The 18,440-nt window shown below is 47.6% G+C and overlaps 1 protein-coding gene across 1 annotated transcript in view; it reads left to right on the top strand.

The window, feature by feature from the left end:
• The first annotated feature begins 9,549 nt into the window (after positions 1 to 9,549).
• Positions 9,550 to 18,440, top strand: part of LOC128792263 (translation initiation factor IF-2-like) — a 14,036-nt gene continuing 5,145 nt past the window's right edge. Inside the window, exons 1-3 of the mRNA XM_053950527.1 lie at positions 9,550 to 9,617; positions 9,784 to 10,052; positions 11,360 to 11,503. Coding sequence (XP_053806502.1) covers positions 9,550 to 9,617; positions 9,784 to 10,052; positions 11,360 to 11,503 — 481 coding nt within the window. The remainder of the gene's footprint in view (positions 9,618 to 9,783; positions 10,053 to 11,359; positions 11,504 to 18,440) is intronic.

Below are 18,440 nucleotides of genomic sequence, written 5' to 3'. Positions count from 1 at the left end.
TTCTTAAGCTTTCCTGAACATTATTAAGTTCTCCATTAAAATTCACATGATTTCTGACCTGATAAGTGCTGGGAGCTAATTGAATAGGAGAGAGGATTTGTGCCTACTGCTAAAAAGATTGTTCAGAAAAAAACTCTGTAAGTCATGAGAAGTTAGTGAGATGCATCTCCTTTAAAATACTCTATTTGAGAAGTTAATAGGTGAGGTATAAGAAAAGCAAAATGTTTTTAAAAAAAATAAAAGAAGAATTGCAAAATCTTCAAAAAACAGATGCAGCTAGCATCTGATATGGAAAAATGTATTGATACTTCAAGATCAGACATTATGTAAGAGAATAGTAAAAGTGATTAAACTACTTTGGGGAGCCTTAACAGATGTATCTGCTATTTCTAAAAATATATGAAACCCAGAATATTTTGTTGTCTCTCCCCCACGGAAAACATTTTACACTTTAGAGTGGGAACTGCAAGATGAAAGGAGAGAGTTATCTCACTGCAATATTTTCATTAGGATTGTGCAATATAAGGCATTTGCCATAAAATGGAAGGAGGAGCGAGCAGTGGAACCCACGTGTGCTGCAGCAAGGCTGGTAATTAGAATATAGCCAGGCAAAATCACAAGGGGATATGTAATAAAAGAAAGCTTTAATGTGATTTAAATACCGTGACGGAGTTGCATTCAGTGACAGCCTGGTCACGGAGTACAGTGGGGCAGCCTCCCCGCAGAGCCGCGCTCCTGACAGGGCTCTGCCCCGGCCACCGCCGGGGACCGCCAGGACACGGCACCAGGGGACACGGCACTTCTAAACTCCCTGTGCCATCTACACACGTGCCATCTACTGTGTGTTCCCAACTCTGGTGTGGTGCATGTTACTGTCCTTCAAAGCATCACGGATTAATTGTCACTGCTTCTCAGAGACTGTCACTAACAGAAGCCAGGGCAGCTCCCATTTCTGAAGTCCCAGCCCAAGTTGCTCTGTATTCCTCCTGGGAAGCAACGTTTTTGAGACTCAATCTCAGTCACTTCTCTCTCTGGCTTCCTTGTCAGCTCTTGTCTTGGCTCTGAAGGGAATTGTCTCCTTACATCTCTCTCCTTCTGATTGCACTATGTAAAAAAATTGGCAGTTTTTCCTCGCATGTCATAAATAGAGAGGCTTAATGGTTGCCTTATTTGTAGGACTCTACTTGAACAAAACAGTTTTGTTAGTTGAAATTATTCTGTAAAGTAAACATGTAACCGGATATTTAATAGAAATAACTATTTCATAAACAGTTTATGTAAGTTACATATTTTTAATTTGAATATTTAAATTAAGTTGATCCATTATTTCTGAACAGTCACTTATCAGGTTGGATGTTACCGCTGCGGTTGTTGAAGCAATTTGGGAGAGAACTGCTTTTCAGAAGATTTCTTTACTTTCTAAGAGGATGGAGGCAGGTAATGATACAAGTATCAAATGTGAAAACAAAAAAGGATAATCTGGAAAATTGTCAGTGATGGATAATTAGTCTCCAGGGCACTGTATTTCTAATTGTCCCAGGCTGTGTTTAAACATGTCATCAGGATTAGGGGGAAAACATCTGTTTTCTATAATATTCTAATAAAATAACTTACAGACCTCAGGGTCATTTCCAGCAGCTGTACATAACCAGGGTAGATGACTAATTAAGAGATGATGCAGGTACAGTAATTTGGATACTGGATCTAAGAGTTTCACTGGGACAGAGATTGTATCAAGCAGGCTGATGCAGGTATGGGCTTTACCTGCAGCCTGCTGAGCAACAAATGCAGCAAAAATGGAAAGCAGCAGCTGAAGCTGGCCGCCTATAACTCATTTACTGTGCTCTGCAATAAGCCTTACAAAAAAATTTATGGAGCAGATGGGCAAGAAATGTTCATAGCCTTATGTGCCTTCAACTTTTGGTAAACAGATACAAGTGAATGTATCTCAGGAGTTCCTCACTGAGACTCTTGGGTCATGTAAAAACATAAAATGGGTCTGCTGGGAAAGGATTCTTGAGCTTTGAAACAAAACCATTGTGGATGTGGTTAAGAATAGTACTTGTCACTGTTACAGATGTGGCATTTGTTCATCTGAAACTCCTTATAGAAGACCGGGATGATGTAATTAGAGCATCTGGTGCTCCAAGTGAGACTAAATTGAAAGTGCCCCATACGGCTGAGGAATAGGGGTGCTCCTGGCAGGGATTGTCAGTAGCCAATGAAGGTGTTATCATTTCACACTTCTCTGCAAAGCAGGATGGCAGTAGGATCACACGAATGCATTGCCCATCATTCTGTGGATGGACTCCTGGGCCATGATCCTGAATCACTCCAAAACTGGATTTGAGATTAAGAGAGCGGAATGTCAATCTGTTTGCTAGGGAAGCTTGCAATGGAGCACCAGCACTGCTGCAGGAGCCCTGCCCAGCATTCCTGGGCAAGGGTGGGCACAGGCCCATACAGGCAGCAGGACACCTCTAAATCTGTGCCCTGACTCCTCAGTGTCCTTGCTTCTCCTTACTGGAGAGGACTCAGGAGAGCAAGACCTATGTTTGGGGCAGGTTCAGTGTTGCAGACCAGAGAAGGCAGGGGCTGTAGGCTTTGTGCTGACAATTGGGCGCTGCACCCTCCTTGATCTGGGCTTTGGGTGTCTGCAGGCCAGGTACATTTTTGGGCACCTGAGCTCAGTGACTTCCTTTAGTGTTTACAGCCTCTCTGAACCTTCATTACAAAAAAACACACATTCTTTATGATCTAAAATAGATTTTTCCTCTCTTGTACAAACTCAAATTAAAATTATCATGAGAATAAATACTGTTATTTTTCTGTAACATTCAATATATTTTTGATTGATAAAAAGTTTGAAATAAACAATGACAATATATACACGCATACACACATTCACACACACACATCAGATGCAGATAATTTTCAACAGCATTTTCCCACCAACATAAGTGGTTATTAAAATCCCAGATGTTTCTTGCTTTTGAGATGAAAGTCTGAGTTTACCTTGATGGATTGTGATTCATGCTTTTCCCCAGAACAAGCCATTCATTCACTATTTTCATTTCTAACTCTAGTAACTCCACAGTTTTTTATAATTTCTAAAATCAGTGCAAATGAGAGAAAACATTAATTCTGGGAGCAATGGTTTCCCTTTATTTGTGCACACAGTTGGCTCTGATGACTACTTGAAAACGCCCGGCTCCTTCCTCCCACCTCCTGTCTCTTTAGAGCATTGGCTCTTTGATAGGGGAAGCGTCTTGGCTTTGTATCTGTATAGCTTTTGATACTAGGGATTTCATTTGAAGTTTCTTCTTCATAGCATGAATAAATAGCAATCTTATAATGGTTTGTTCTAGGCAGCAATAAATGAGTCACGCAAGCAGGCGTGCCATGGTAGGACTGGGGGGAGGGAACAGAAGTTGTCACAGGGATATTCTCAGCCAATTTTGTGCCCTTATTTAATTCTTGTGTGAGAACAGTAGCAGAAGATTTCTTCCATTTTGTGTATTTGAGACTATTTGCCATGAGAAGCGAGATGCAAAAACCTATGCAGTGTACAGAGCATGTAAGTGTGATATGAGAATCCTGTTACTGATGTATGAGAAGAAAAGGCCTGAAGCTCTGTTTTATTATTCTGTAAATATGCTGTGCTAGAGGCTCTTACAGCAAGATGAAAGTAAAGGGGTTTTTTTAATGTTCATTACAAAGGAGTCCTTCTCACACTTGGATGGGTGAATCCCCTTCTCTAACTGTGACTTTGTGTGGCCACTTGTCTGGAGAGTCCCCAGAGGTCAGCCCTAATAAAAGGTTATCAAATACCAAGAAATTATAGGGTTCTCAGTAATCAAAGTCTGCTCCTAAGAAGTGCCAGATAATTTATTTATCTTCTGGAAACAATAGAGCGAAAACCAAATAGAGAACAATCTTTTCAATAGACATATGTAGTAGAAAATATTTTTAAGTACCATTATTAAAATTGTTCTAATTTTAAAATTGGCAAAATTGTAGCATTGAGATGCTAAATTTTCCTAATTAAAGAAAGAACTTCAGCTGATCTCACCGGTGACATGAAAATGATGCATGTGAACTACTATGTGCAAAGCTTTCCTGCAAAGATATACATAAGGCTGAATGTTTCATGTGTTCAGTTCTATACTCAATACTGTACAACTAATTTCTGGGTGAGTAGAAGCTGCTTATGAAGCTAATTATGGTTACAAGGTACAAGAAAAGATGGCAAGAAAGTAATAAGTTCACATTACGGAAGTTTTCTTAAGGTCAATCCTTCCTAACCTCATGGGCAATTTACAATAATAGAAAAAAAATTCATTAGGGCAGTAACTGAAATAGCAGCAAGGTGTGATTAGAAATGTGGGAAGAGATTTAGGCTTAGAGGAATATGATATTTATGTAAACTATATATTTTTATTTTTTTGAATACTAGCTTATTTCTCATTTACTGGGGGAAGGCCCTGGTATTATGGTATGGAACAAGGAAGGACTCACATTCTGCCTTACAGCATTGATGCCCAGACCTAGGATCACCTCGGTGGCCTGGTTATGGATGCACCTTAAACATTTTGGTGCAGTGTAGCTGAGAGTGCTCTGACCCACTGAAACTGCTCCATCTGGCACAGAGCATCTCTGCCCTCCCCGAGGCACGGGGCAGAGGTAGGGGGGTAAGGGCAGACTGGGAGCTGGGCTGTAGCCAGGTGAGAGGGGGCACCCAAGCTGCACGCAGTGTCCTGCCATGCTGAACACCTGTGCAGGAGGGACAAGCTGAAAGGAGACAGCAGGGAAGGGCCCCTCCAGCACTGTGGCTCTAAATCTCTCCTTGGAGACAGAGAGATGGAGGTTCAAATCCCTCCAGGCAGAAAAGGGATTGAACATGGATCTCCCACATCCTGGGTCACTGCCCTAATTACTGGGTTAGGGGATAAGAAGGGAATGACAGCAGCTGTGGTGAATCCAACCTTTTATATCTTCGAGGATTTTTTTTCTTTCTGTTGCAAGTGCCTGAAATAGAACATTTTGGATGAAACAAAGCACTTTCCTCACTGCAAAATGTATGGGATTTGTTTTAGTTTCAGCAAAGAAAACCAGAAAATATTATTTCAGATTGATCTGATTGTGGGGTTTTTTCTCCCTTAAGTTTCATTCCATTGCTCAAAAGCATAATCAATTATTTGCAGAAATCAATTAATAAATGTTAAAAACCACAATTTGGGCTTTGCTGGAGGACATTTGCTTACAAAATCTCAGCCTATAGTGGCAGACTGTGATCCCAATGACAGTAACTTCCAGCAGAGCAGAGCTCACAGAGGTGGTACAATAGGCATGAGCCTGTGAGTAGATGGGTATGTGTACACACTACTGGAATACTGAACACTGTAAATATAATTTACACTGTAAATATATATTGTCATTGATTTAGAAACTTTAGTAAATAAGAGACACTCTATATTCCCTTGATACCTTTAATTGAAAACAAGTGACAGCTGGTCTCATAGTGATTCTCTTCAGGAAGTGCAGTTGGGTCCACATTGGAGTGGCCTTTTTTGGGGAAAGATAATGCCTGGTACAATCCTTCCTGTGGCTCATTTTGGATGACTGTTTGGATGCTTGTTTGATGGCTAGACAGGACAGTAGGTCATAGAAGTTCTGACTTATACTAAGTCACTGGAAGGAGGTGAGGTGTGCTGTGAGGACAGGGCAAGGTCTGTGTCTTCAGGCAGAGAAAAGCTGAACATCATTATGAAGCCTCTGCTAAGTGAAAAAGAAGTATGGACAACTTTGCCATACTTTTTAAATATTCAGAATTGTGTTTCATTTTTACTACTTATCTGCTGGCTGGGAGTCACCACAGCCAGAGTAGTTGTAGGAAGAAAATGTACATGCTTACTCTGTGTCTGTTATTCCCTTCTTTGGGCCATTGTGGATTCCACTATGTCTGTTAATTGTATTTTATAAATGACATAAATGTACATGGAACATTGCAACAGGGAAAATATGACAACAGTAATACTACAGAGCACAATCCCTGCCTCAGGAGATTCTTATCCGAAGGCCTGAACATATTTGTGATACTTAGGGAGGGAGTAGTGTGGGGATGTTATCCATGCTTGGCCTAACATGAGATTTGGGGTTCTGAGAAATGGGCAGGAAGAGGAGCTGAGAATAAACCTGAGCCTCTCCAGGGACAAGACATCTAGGTCTGAGCATCACCCATGAGGTTCTGGTGCTCTGAAAAACTCTTCTCCAAGGTGATTAAGAGGGATTTGGGCTCCTCATTCTAGCTAATGGGAAATGTTCAGGAGTTGTTTTGGATAAACAAAACTAAGATATGAAAAAAAATTACATTTAATTTAATTCAGAATGATCACTGAAAAAGCAAACCCCAAAGTATACTTGGCAATTCACACAGCCTTGTTTAACACTTTTCAGGTGCAGCACAGTTACTCTCACAGGATCAGGCCCTGAGGGGATGCCAAGAAGAGAAATGCTTGAAAGCAACATATGGAAATTGAACACGAAGTAAAAGCTCAAGTGGAGATAGGTGGGTTCAGGAGCTGTCTTCAGGAGAAGGAGCCAAGGCTACGCAGTGGGAAGTGTGTAGAAAATGGAAGTATGTAGAAACTGAAAGGTATTCAGCAGCAGTCATGTCAGCATAATCCATGCAGTCATTTCCTCTTGACGAGTGTATGCAGCACATCACAGAGCTGGGCCTGTTGTCAGGAGAAGGCAAAGGCACTGCATGCATGTGTGCATGTCATGGACAGCAACGATGCGAGGGGATGAGGCACGTATGGGGAGAAGCCACTGAGCAGGCTACAAAAGATCAAAGTGCATTCAAGAAGGGCTGGTATGTTTGTGATAAAACTGACCAGTTGTTCATAATTAAAAATATGTTTCCCCAAGGTCACTTGAATTTTTTTGCCAGGATCACAAAGCTGTTCTAATCTCCACTGGTGTTCAAGCTTGAATTAAATGTCTGCTGACATCTGCCAGGGTAAGTATCTTTGTTTCCTCCTCGCACCCCTTACATGAAGCTTGGTTCATCTGGAAGAATTTAAGTTCTGGAAGGCCCCAAGCCCCAGAGGAAGAGATTTGGGGCACAATAAAACTTCTCCTGCAAGCTCTTGGTATCCCATAAAGAGCCAGTATCTGTCTGATCCAAATTTCCATAGACTTTGTGCTGGTAAATGTCCCACTGTCTTCCTGATGTGCCAGTGTGCCAGTGAGGTTTGAGTTCTGTCAGGGACACAGAAGTGACAGCTGCTTTATCTGTGTGCTATGAGCTACTCAGGAAGGCCAGACCACACTTTGGCTCTCTCAGACCAAAAAATGCTTTGCGTTTTTGAATCTTTGAGCTATTGATTTTTCCCCCCAAGTTAAACCTTTTCCAGGAAGGCTTCCATACTCATGTCTCTTCCCCTTTAAAATTATACATGGTGTTGCTTATGGCAAACAGTCCGTCCAGTTCTGCAAATCTTTAAACATTGATCTCCCCCCTCCCAAAATTTCAATTGGACTTGTAGTACCTTTTTATCCCAAATCATCTCAACTCTATGAGGGCTGCTGTACAAATTTAAAATTTCACCTTGCCTTACTGGATTTTTATTAGCCATAATTTATTGTTATTGCCTGACATCCCACTCAGCCAGAGCATTTGTTGTGACACAGGAGGGGGTATGATTAACTTAAGCATCATGGACTTGTTCAAGCCTTTTTGTTTTCCTGCAGGTGGGAGTTAATTGTTGTCCTTGTTGGGTTACATCTCCTGGCAGCCTTTGTGCCTGTTGTGTTACTTCTCTCTGGAGGCTGGTGGTGGCTGTGGAGTGAAATGTCACTCACCTACATGCCTATTCTTCAGTGGCAAGGGTTAAAACCTGGAGAGGCTGTCACGGGTCTCCTTGGTTAAAGGGACAGCTGGAGTCCCCACCACATCTGGGCTGCGGTTTTGTGACATTTTCCTGGACTTTGATTCCTCGTTGCTTATTGGGAGAGAGGGGGGAAGACTGAGAGAAACCACTTCATTGTTTGTATCCAGTATGATTTTTGTGAGCAAATTGTCAGGATAGGCAATTGTCTCTTTATCCAAGTCCAAGGGATATCTGAGTCCAAGACAGCTGATGACATTATATTGGGCATTCATTTTAGAACTGCTGAGCCCACAGAAATCAATAGTTTTCCATTATCAGGTCCGGCTGGGTCACTAGTCTGTCAATGAGCTGTTACAATTGCTGTACAAGGGTGAACCTGACCAGTCAATTGCTGCTGACAAAAGGAAAACACGCTGACAGCCACTGGAACAAGCCAGAACACAGATTTGCACTTCAGTTTACCGTCTGAGAAGGCTGGGAGCGGGGCCTTTTCCAAAATGTAGGGCACGCACTGTGGGAAAAGAGGCCTCCTTTCCCCCTCCCTGCCACACGTCAGACAGGCCTTCCCTGCCCAGGGAATTCAGGTTTGCTTCTGTAGTCCCAAACACCAGAGAACTCACTAAGTGGAGATGAAGGTACCACCTTCCCCAGCACTGTGTTTTTCCAACCAGAAAGGGAGGTGCTAAAAGGGATTGCTGCTGCCAGCAAGGCCAGAGGAGCAGCCTTAGCCTGCAGTGACCACTGCTGAGGGATGTGGGCTCAGGGCTTCTTGTCCATGGCAGGTGCCTGTGCCAGAGCGAGCAGCAATGCAGATTATAGGGGTAACTCCATTTCCTCTCTATGTTTTAGCACTGACTTCCTATCAAATTTGAGAGCAGAGCAAAAATAAATATTTGGAAATTATCCCAATATTATGATTTTTAATTTTCAACTTTATTAACTTCTTTCAAGTGTTAAATCCTGACCGTTTTATTTATGCCTCCGGTCGTCTGTTTGATTCTCACAGAAGTCAATATTCACTTGTGCTCCATCATCAAACAAAAAACTGGTAATCAACTTTATCACTGGAAGCCAACTAGCTGGGTTTTAAAAAATACACTACCCAAAAGAAAGATCATTTGCTTTAAATGAGAGGAGAGGGAAGTCTTTTTAACAGAGAAGAGCAAACCTTCCTTTACTGGTAATTAGAAGCACCAGTCTTATATGACTTGCAGCATTTGGTAGCTCAAGCCGCGTCAGATCTCTTACAGCATTAATTAAAAAGAATTTATGTTTTTTTAATAAAATGCTTCATGTTTTAGCCCCTTTTCGTCCTCCTTCCAAATGTGATTACGGGGGCTGAAGGGAATTCAGGTTAATATGTTGACACACTTAACAATGCGGGGTCATGTAGCACAATCCGCTCGGCTGGTTCGGCGCGGCGCGGCCCCTGACAGGTCCCATCAGCCGCTGCCCTAAAGGCAGAGGCGAGGGGAGGATTTTAATTACTGCGCTGAGCGCGAGTTCGCCAGCATTAAATTGAGACATAATTAGGCCCCCGAATTTTAATAATTGTCCTAGCTAATTGGGCAGACAAGTACGCTCTGCAGCGTGGCGTGATTAGATAATTAGTGTTTCCAAATGACAAAATTGAGCTCTTGATTGCAGATTCCAGATGCGGGTGGGGGAGCGGGCGGCTCCCCGCGCGGGCAAAGCCGAGCCGAGCCGAGCCGAGCGGGCCCGGTGAGCAGGGCCGTGGCCGGGCGAGGATCCCGGCGGGGAGCCGGGAGCGGGGACAGTAGCGGGGCATTGGGGCACCTCCCGGGCGCCCGATGCGCGTGTACCCCCACAACGCGGCGTGCGGCAATTGACCTGGCGGCGCTAATTGATCGCCACGGCCCGAGGACAGTGCGGCACGAGTGGCGGCCACGGGAAGGACAGCGGGGCCGGCGGGACGGGCCCGCCTCGGCGAGCACCGGCACCGGCGGGGCGGCGGCGCCTCCCCCCGCGGCCGCCAGGGGGCGCCGCTCCCGCGCGGCGGCGGCTCCGCGCCCGTTGGTGCCCGCGCGCTGCGCGTCCCTCGGCAGGGCCCGGCTCCGCGGCACCGCAACTACCGCAACAACTACCGCAACTACCGCAACAACTACCGCAACTACCGCAACAACTACCGCAACTACCGTAAGTACCGTGCCCAAGTACCGCTCCCGCCGCCGCCGCGCCCGGCCCGACACCGCCCCGCCCGGCCCGGCCCGGCCCGGCCCGGCCCTGCCTGCGCCCGCCGAGAGCCAGCCCCGCATCTGGCGCTGAGGCGGGCATCGCCGCCCCGCCGAGCGCCCTGGCCCCTCGCAACCTGCCGGGGAGCCTCGCTACCGAGAGAGATAGGTAGATTCATTATCCCTATCAAATGTATATAAATCTGTATGTCTGTTAAGCTGGAGCGGGAGCTCGGATGGCTGCAGACACTACCCCGGCAGCCACGGTGCTGGAGCCGGCGGCGAGGTAGCGCCGGCGGTGCTCGCAGGTGCCACGCTGCCACTACCGATACCTGCGGACTGCAGCTTCCGCGTGGAAATAAAAAATTTCCCATTAAAAAAAATTAATTTTAATGATACAACCGAGCGCGTAGGTATTTTTATTAGAAAAAAAAAAAAAAAAGGTTGTACGCGCAGAGGGCGCTGGGGTAAATCCGTGGCTGAGCGGCGAAGCCGGGGCCCTGCGCCGGCCCGCCCTGACCGCGCAGGTGAGCGGCACCGCGGGCCTCCCTCCGTGCCGCGGGCAGCGCTCCCGCCGCACCCCCGGGGCGCGGGCAGTCCCCCGCGCAGGCTGTGGACCCTGCCGGGCGGGACTGCTCTTGTTATTATTCTCTTTATTTTCTCTGCGAAGAAGCAGGCGTTTTCATGCGGCAATGTAAAGCTGGATCGCTAAGAACCGAAAGTTAAAATGCAGACGTTTCACTAGGAAGCATTTCACGCAGCTGGTGCAAAATCACAAGGTTTTTCGCTCTTTTTGTTTATCTACGTGAATGGAAAAACAGTTTTATGATTTTTTCCTGTGTGTGATAGTACTGTCATCAAAATACAGATGCTTTTCCTACATCAATGATTTTTTCACTACAGCCTAAGGGCTTCTTGGCTTTAAAGGTCTAGTTATTTTTGCTAATATATCAAGATTTTAACTCTTGACTATTTAATAAATCAACTCCAGATGCATTGTACAGTATTTATATACTTATTTTCAGAGGTACATTCTGGCTCAGTAGATTGCTGTCTCACTATTTCAGTGCTTCAAAGCTACAGTGCTGGGAATTGTCAGCTCTGAAGACAAGGTTAGCTCACAGAAGCAGGATGTGTTGTGTAAAATGATGATTTATAAAAGTGTTACAATCTATATATCTTGCAGGTCGCATTGCATGCATTATATGATCAGAAATACATAGAGGATTAATCTGACAGTGCTTATTTTAAAGCATCATGTTGTCTCTAAAGGTGAGGGTGCCAGAGATGTACCGGAGCAGAAGCCAGAAGGTGCATCTTCGAACCCACCCCAGCCTGGAGAAGCTGTGGCGAAGCAATCCTGCCCCGATAACAAACCCCCAAGACCTAACCCTCACTGCAGCCTTGCTGGGAGCGGTAAGCATCCTGCCCTGCCCACGGTGAGAAACACCTCCTGCGAGCCAAGTAGATGCCTGCTCATTTTTAAAAAATCTTTTCTGACTTTGATGGGCTCTGGACCAGCAGGTGACACATCCTCGGGCCTATGAGCCTCCGAGGGTGTTGCTTTCCCAGAAGTGGTTGCTTTCTGAGAAGCTTCAGTAGCCTCTGTGCCCAAGGGGGCTCTGGGGGCTAGGGGGGGTGTGCTCCTGCAGGCTCTGTTCTCCACCCTCCCGCCAGCCTGCAGGTATATTTTTCCTATTCATAGGTAGGCTTGTGGTGCTCATATGAAGGTCACTTCCAGCTCCAAGTTTGTGATTAATCAAGCCTACTTGGTGAAGTTGAACAATTTAATCAGTGCCTGATGCAGCCTTGGATATAGCTGTGGTATATCAGATTGTCTTCGAATCTAAAGCAGTCGTCACAGGCTAGATGGGGGGCGGGGGGAACTAACAACACAGTGGTAGTTCCTGCCCTGATCCTGGGAGAAATGGTGTGGAGCTGCATCACAGTACAGCCACAGGAGCGCAGCAGCCTGTACTGGTGTGTGGCCATTTCAAGGCCAAGGTGAGGCTCCTATTCCAGAACGCTCTCGTACTGTTTACTAACCAGATTACAGCTTGGGCATGCATCACTTAGCAGCCCTTGCCAGGGATGCTTTCCGTCTGCTTGGTGAGAAGGCTGGGACTCTTCCTTCAAGGACACGATCAGACAACTGTGCTGTCGCTTGTGCGCAGAGTTTTTGTGATACAGTGGCAGGACGATGGGAGCTGAAGGCCACTCAAATGTGGCACTGAATGGCACTCTGTGAGTTTGTCCTGTTTCCTGCAGGAAACATGCTCCACCCATGCTTCACCACCTGCCCAGCCTGCTGCTTCATCTACAGGTGTAGAAGGAGGGTGGGGTTTTTTGATTAAGATGTTACTGTCTTGGGACCTTTATTTTGTAACGTTTCGTTCCAATTCCAAGTTAATACAACGGTTCTGATGAGTTGGAAATATAGAAAATGGTATCCCCGTCCTGCCTGATGGCTTCTTGGTCAAGCCTAGGCTGTATTTGTTGCTTCTCAAATGATAGCTGGGTTTGCCGGGTTTTAAGATCTTCCCTGGGGTGACAGTGCTGACTGCCCACGCTGGAATTGGCAAGTAGAGTTGAAGTTACTTGCTTTGTGAGTAATATGGTAATTTTTTTCTGAGTACCAGTTCGATTAAACAGCTTTGTGTTGGTGGGTTTTTTTTATGAGTTTAATGGTGCTTAAAACATAAAAAGTAAAAATTGTACTTAAAATAGGATATTTGTTTTAGTAGTCTAAGTGAAGTGGCTCCAGTTGTTAGTGTTTAGTATAATCTCCTTATGGGGCAGGCAGCTAAAAGTAGGAAAGCATTTTAAACTAGTAGAAGGGTTTTCACTCGCTTCCTCAACGAGGCGCCTCTTGCTTTTCCTCTGGTCTTAAACATGACTGCAAACCCGGTTCGATCGGAGTGTCCATATGCACCTACTCCGTAAAGCACGCCCGGCCGGCCGGAGGAGGTGCCGGCTGCCGCCGCTGCTGGCAGAGCGCCGCTTGTCCGGCAGCTTCGGGCCTTGCCAGGGCACCTCTGCATTCCTGTCCACGGCTTTCGGCGCGTCTCCCCGGCGTGGAGGGCCCCCACACCGGCCAAATCCATTCTCGAGCCCCCTGCGCGGCCGAGGAGCGCATCCCGCGCCGGCGGGGCGGGCCCGGGCGCGGGAGCGAGGACTTCAAAGGAGCCGTCGGTGGCGAGAAGGGGCGGACAAAGCAAACGCCGGGCTACCGAACGCGGCGCTCCGCCGGCGACTTCTTAGGCGCTTTAAGTCTGAAGGAGAAGTGACAGGGCAATCATCTCCTCGGCTCGGCTGCGGATGGGGGGGGGGTGGAATCTTGCTAACAGCTCGTGTATCTGTATATTTAATTGCGACCTGGCTGCATGTTCCTGTTGGGGAAGGATGCAGATCACAAGTGAATCTATAAAAACGCGGTTGACAAGCCCGGGAAAGGGGTAACTGACAGATGAAACGAGAGTCAGCGCGGAGCTAACTGGCAAACGCATCGGTACAAAGTCAGATCCCTTCTGAGAGGAGGAGTAGTTTGTTTTATTCCGGTGCTCCAGAGTTTCGTCTCCTATCGGTGTGATGGAGTAGAGAGGAGCTAAGGTGCTCTGTTCAGGATACAAACATGCAGATTAGGTCAGACTTCAGACACCGTGTTTCATTCAAGACTTAGGACAGTCAGAGGAATAAACCAGGCTTCTCCCACCGACGAAAATATGGAATTTTCTCTTAATGACTTAAGGGGATTAAAACTTGTTTAAACACAATTCTTGCGCATACGGATTTAGTGAGCTATCGGGATTTGATAGGGTCGGGAGCTGGGGGCCGGAGCTCAACGCCATCGTTGTGCAAGGCTGGGGCGCTGGTAGAGTATCAGCCCGACTCCCGTTTTCTTCACTTTTGTGTTACTTTAAGTTTTCAATGAGGCTAGTGTAATTACGAGGCGTTTAACTTTTTGCCAGGCTCTTTCATTATGGCTTTTCATTTGCACCTCGCTTTTAAGAGAAGTAATAACATTCACAGTCAGGGGCAAATCCTGTTAATGAACAAATTAAAGTTCAAACAGTTATTCAAGTTCACAGCCCCGCTCGCTGCTCCTTTAATAAGAGTTATACATGTTACTTTCTCTCGGGATCACTCCCCCTTTTATTACTTTTTAAGCTTTTCATAAGCACTAGAGGGCTATACGGGCAGCTCCCAGCCTCTAAAGAGCCCACAAATCCTGAATAGAGCCCTAATCCGACCTTAATTTGGCAACTTTTGTAAAAAACATAAAAGCTCGGGTGCCACCCTTGTGCGCTCAGATTATAATGTCGCAGGGAACAAGCCGGGGGAAGGCCCCCTCTATCCCGCACCCACCTATTTGAGTTGGTTCCCTCGCCTCAGGAGTTGTGCAAAAAGCCTCCGTGAGTGCCTCATGGGTACCGGGAGAGAAATTAAGATCGATACCCTGGGAATTCCCACCCCCTCCCACGAAAGCTCTCCCCGGCTCTGCTGGGCGTGGGCTGCCGGGGCAGCCGGTGCCCCAGCGCGTCCCGCAGCGCTGCCCCTGGGCCGGTTGCCTGCCTCAAGTGCCAGCAACGTGCAGTTAAAAAAAAAAAAAAAAAAAAAAAAAAATATAAATCCTAGCGCTCTTCCGCTCTTCCCGCCCCCTGGCCCCTCTTCTTTTTTTTTCAGACCTTCCGCGATTAGAGTGTCTGCACTCACCTCGGTATTTGCATAACATGAATCTGAATTCCCCTTGTCAAGGGCTGCCCTGGCCCAGGGCAGCCGCGAGTCCCGGTGGGACCGGGCGGGGAGCGGGGCGGCCCCTCCGCGGGGCCGGGCTCCGGGCCGGGGGCGGCGGGCAGGGTCCAACAAAGCCCGGGGAGTTTGACACAGGTTCAAGGCAGCGCCGGTGGAAAAGCGCTGTCTATGTACAAATAGAGGAGATCACACTCCCCATTATCTACCTCCTGGCGAGTGTTTGATTTGTGACATCAAAAGCTTATCAAGGCAAGCTCACAAAAAAAAAAAAAAAAAAAAAAAAACAAAAAAAGAAAGAAAAGGGGGAGAAAGAGGTACCTCTTCATGGAGGGAGATCCCTGCGGTTTGGGTGATGCAGGGGAGGGAGGAAGAGGCCGGTGTTGTCAAAGCGCCGCCGGTGCCAGGGAGGCGATTTTTGCCCCGCCCGTGTCCCGCGGCCCGAGCGGCGGGGCTGGTGCGGGGCCGGCCGCGGGTGCGGGGCGCTGCCGCGGGCGCGCAGAGCAGCGGGCGGGCGGGCTGGCCCCGGCGGACGGCTGGAGGGAGGCCCTGATTCCTCGCAGCCATCCACACAGAAGTGGTTTGATATAATCACCATGACAACTGCCGCCTATAAGCATACAAATAATAGAGATGAAATAGACAAAAGATTAGCATGCCATGAAAAGTACAATAAGTTTCTTATTTAGCATTTAGATAACTGTCTTTCCTTCGGAGCAGGCTTCAAAGTTGAACCCAGTTTAGACCAAGAGGATTAATTCTTTCTCCCGCATGCTTCATTGAATCTCTCATTACCAAACTTTGTCTGTATTGATGTAAGATTTGATTGAAGATTAGAGCATTTAGCAAATCTTGCTTTTCTGCATGTATCAGGCCTTTTCAAGCGCAGACCGCGCTGCCCACTGGTCAATACCCTTACTTTTATCCAGTGTCTGCTTCATTTAAACTTAATCAACTCCCTCAATGAACTGGAACAGGGAAACGTCCCTGAGGTAAGAATGTTGTGCTTTTCTTAGATAATTCTTTCTTTACTCCCTCTCCCAATCCGCTGGCGTTAAACCTAAAATTGCTCTCTGATGAACTTAATCAATATGATAATGACAATTGGGGCTGAATGGCTCGGCCTGTGCTCAGCACAGAAAAGGTAGATGGCTGTGCCCATTGCCCAAAAGCAACTTCTCCTTTCTCGCCTCTCCTTTTGTGCTCACTTCTCCCACCTTTCTTTCTCTCTCTCCCCCTCTTCCCACCCCCTCCCCCCGCCCCGTGACACCGACCGCTGTTCACGCTGGAGAATGATGCTTCTTTGTGCGGCAGGAGGACTCGTATGTCACCGCCCGGAGGAGCGGAGCGGAGCGATTGGCCGGGTGAATTATCTGCCTTGTTGCAGTGAATTATTTGCGCTGTTTCCTTTCCCAGTCAACAAGTTTCTGAGGTATGGCGCAGATCAATCAAAGCTGACAGAGCGCATGTGAAGCTTTTACTGTGTAAATCTGGACCTCTTGTCCCGGCTTCGTTGGCACTGGCATCTGTATATCATTTTTATACTGCTACCAGTAGAGCAATTTCAAAAGTATTTGCAAGGAAAATGGATGTCCCCATCTGTTCCTGGAATCATAAATGTGCCACTTTCGGAGGGTTTTCACTGGTAATCATATCTTTAATGATGAACAAACTTGTGATATATACCTTTCCATAAAATGGGGTTTTCTTCACTTTATTGTGATTGGCTGGGATAAATAGCTTTTCCATATGTTAGGAAGATAAAACATAAGATTACCAGACCTCGTTTCTTTGATCATAAACAAAAGAAACAATTCGCTCCAAACACTCTTTAAACAGAAACAACTGCAGAATTAAATTGTATTAATAAGCTATCGATGGGCCAGGAGGTAAACAACAGTCTCCATAGAAAACACAGCTGGTTTAAAATACGAATAGTCGGTCCTTCTCGCTATTGAGTGACCTTAATGCAGACGTGGATTTTAAATACTCGATGCTAATTTTAATTTTGATTTTTTAAAATTTGTCTTGTCTTTATATAGATTTTTTTTCTCTAGCTTGACTTTGAATTTTCTTAAGTGCCAGAGCGAGGATACGGTGCTGGGTAGTGCATTGCCATGCACTATATTTAGAAAGCAGCTGGAAGAGAAAATGTCCTCAGGAATCCGGACTGTTTTGTTGTAAATGTCCCTCCAGTCCCGGCACTGTAAACGCTCGTTCTACAGACGTGTAGAACGCTACCTGGGAGCGCTGGGCTAGGGTGGGCTCGGGGGACCACTGTTCACGCCACGGCAGTCCTCAGCAGCCTTAGAAGTGTCCAGGGCAACGAGAGGTGCCGTGGCCAGGGCTGCCCGCCTGCCTGGGTTTCCCCCCGCCGGAGGGACCCCTCTCCGCCCGGGGGAACCGGCAGGCTGCCCCCATTTTTCCGTGCAGAGTGCCTCAGCCGCAGGTTCACTGCCCCTTTCGGTGGGACAACCCTCCGCGCAGCAGCGGGGTCGGGTGGCACCGACAGTCCACTCCCCTCCCGGGAGCAGCAACAGCACCCTCAGACCCACTGCCCGCTCCCCGCGAGGAGTGAGGGCGGATGCTAAACGAGGTCCTGCCCTTCGGGGGTGGGGGCAGGGTTCCCGGGGCAGACCATGCCGAAGGGACATCCCGGCCTGGCTGTCATCCGGGGTGGGAGCCCCAGCGGCACCGGAACAGCGCCGGGATCGCTCTGCTCCGCGCCTTGGGGGCTCCGCGCCCGACCCCGAGTCCCGACGGCTGCATCCCGAACCCCTGGTGTGCTCCGCGGCCGGGCAGCTCTGCCCGCTCCCCAGACGGCAAAGGGGGCAACGGCCGCGACACCGCGATGCAAGGAGACGCCTCCGAGCCCCTTCCTCCCGGCCCTGCTCCTCGGTGGGCACAGAGAGGGCGGGTCCCAGCTGAGAGCCGGGCCGGCGGCAGCCTCCAAGGGCGGGGCTTCCCACCCATCCACCCACCCACCCTCGCCCGCACCGCACCGCACCGCACCGCGTTCCCGCGCCGAGGGGGATGAGTCAGTGTCGGCGGGCGGGAAAGTGAAAAAATTAACGTCTCTTAAGGCCGGAAGAGATCATTAAATCATCTGCCTGACCTTTCGCATTACAGGGCCGTGTTATTGCATCCAGTCCTAAGGCATTAAGCCAAATAATTTGTGTTCGAGTAAAATGTGCCTACAACAGTCTCGTGGTCCTGAGGGTTTCAAGAGACGGAGATTTTGCTCCTGTCCCGAAGAGTTTGTTGTGGCAGTTAACCCTTGGTTAAGGGATGAGCCTCGTTTCCATCACACGTTGCTCTTGTTTAAATCACTCCCGAATATCAGGCTTTTATTTTGGAACCTACTAGTCCCGTTGTTACAACTGTGGCCACCTCGGCTTTCCCCTTCCTTTCACACAGGTGTCGTGCCTGGTGTTAGCACAGATGAGAGCCTGGCCCCTCCTCGGGCTTCCTGGAGCCCTCTGAAGCATCAGGAGCTTGCCTGGTGACTGCCACAATGAAGAGTCCCAGCACTTCCAGCTGGGTAGGCCAATGGGACATACCATTTAAAAGCACTGCGCCCTAATCCTCTCTTACTGCGAAATCA

Source organism: Vidua chalybeata, chromosome 9 (genome assembly GCF_026979565.1).
Source record: "Vidua chalybeata isolate OUT-0048 chromosome 9, bVidCha1 merged haplotype, whole genome shotgun sequence".
Taxonomy (NCBI): Eukaryota; Metazoa; Chordata; class Aves; order Passeriformes; family Viduidae; genus Vidua; species Vidua chalybeata.
Note: the sequence above shows the minus strand (reverse complement) of the source record. Positions and strands in the feature narration are given on the sequence as shown.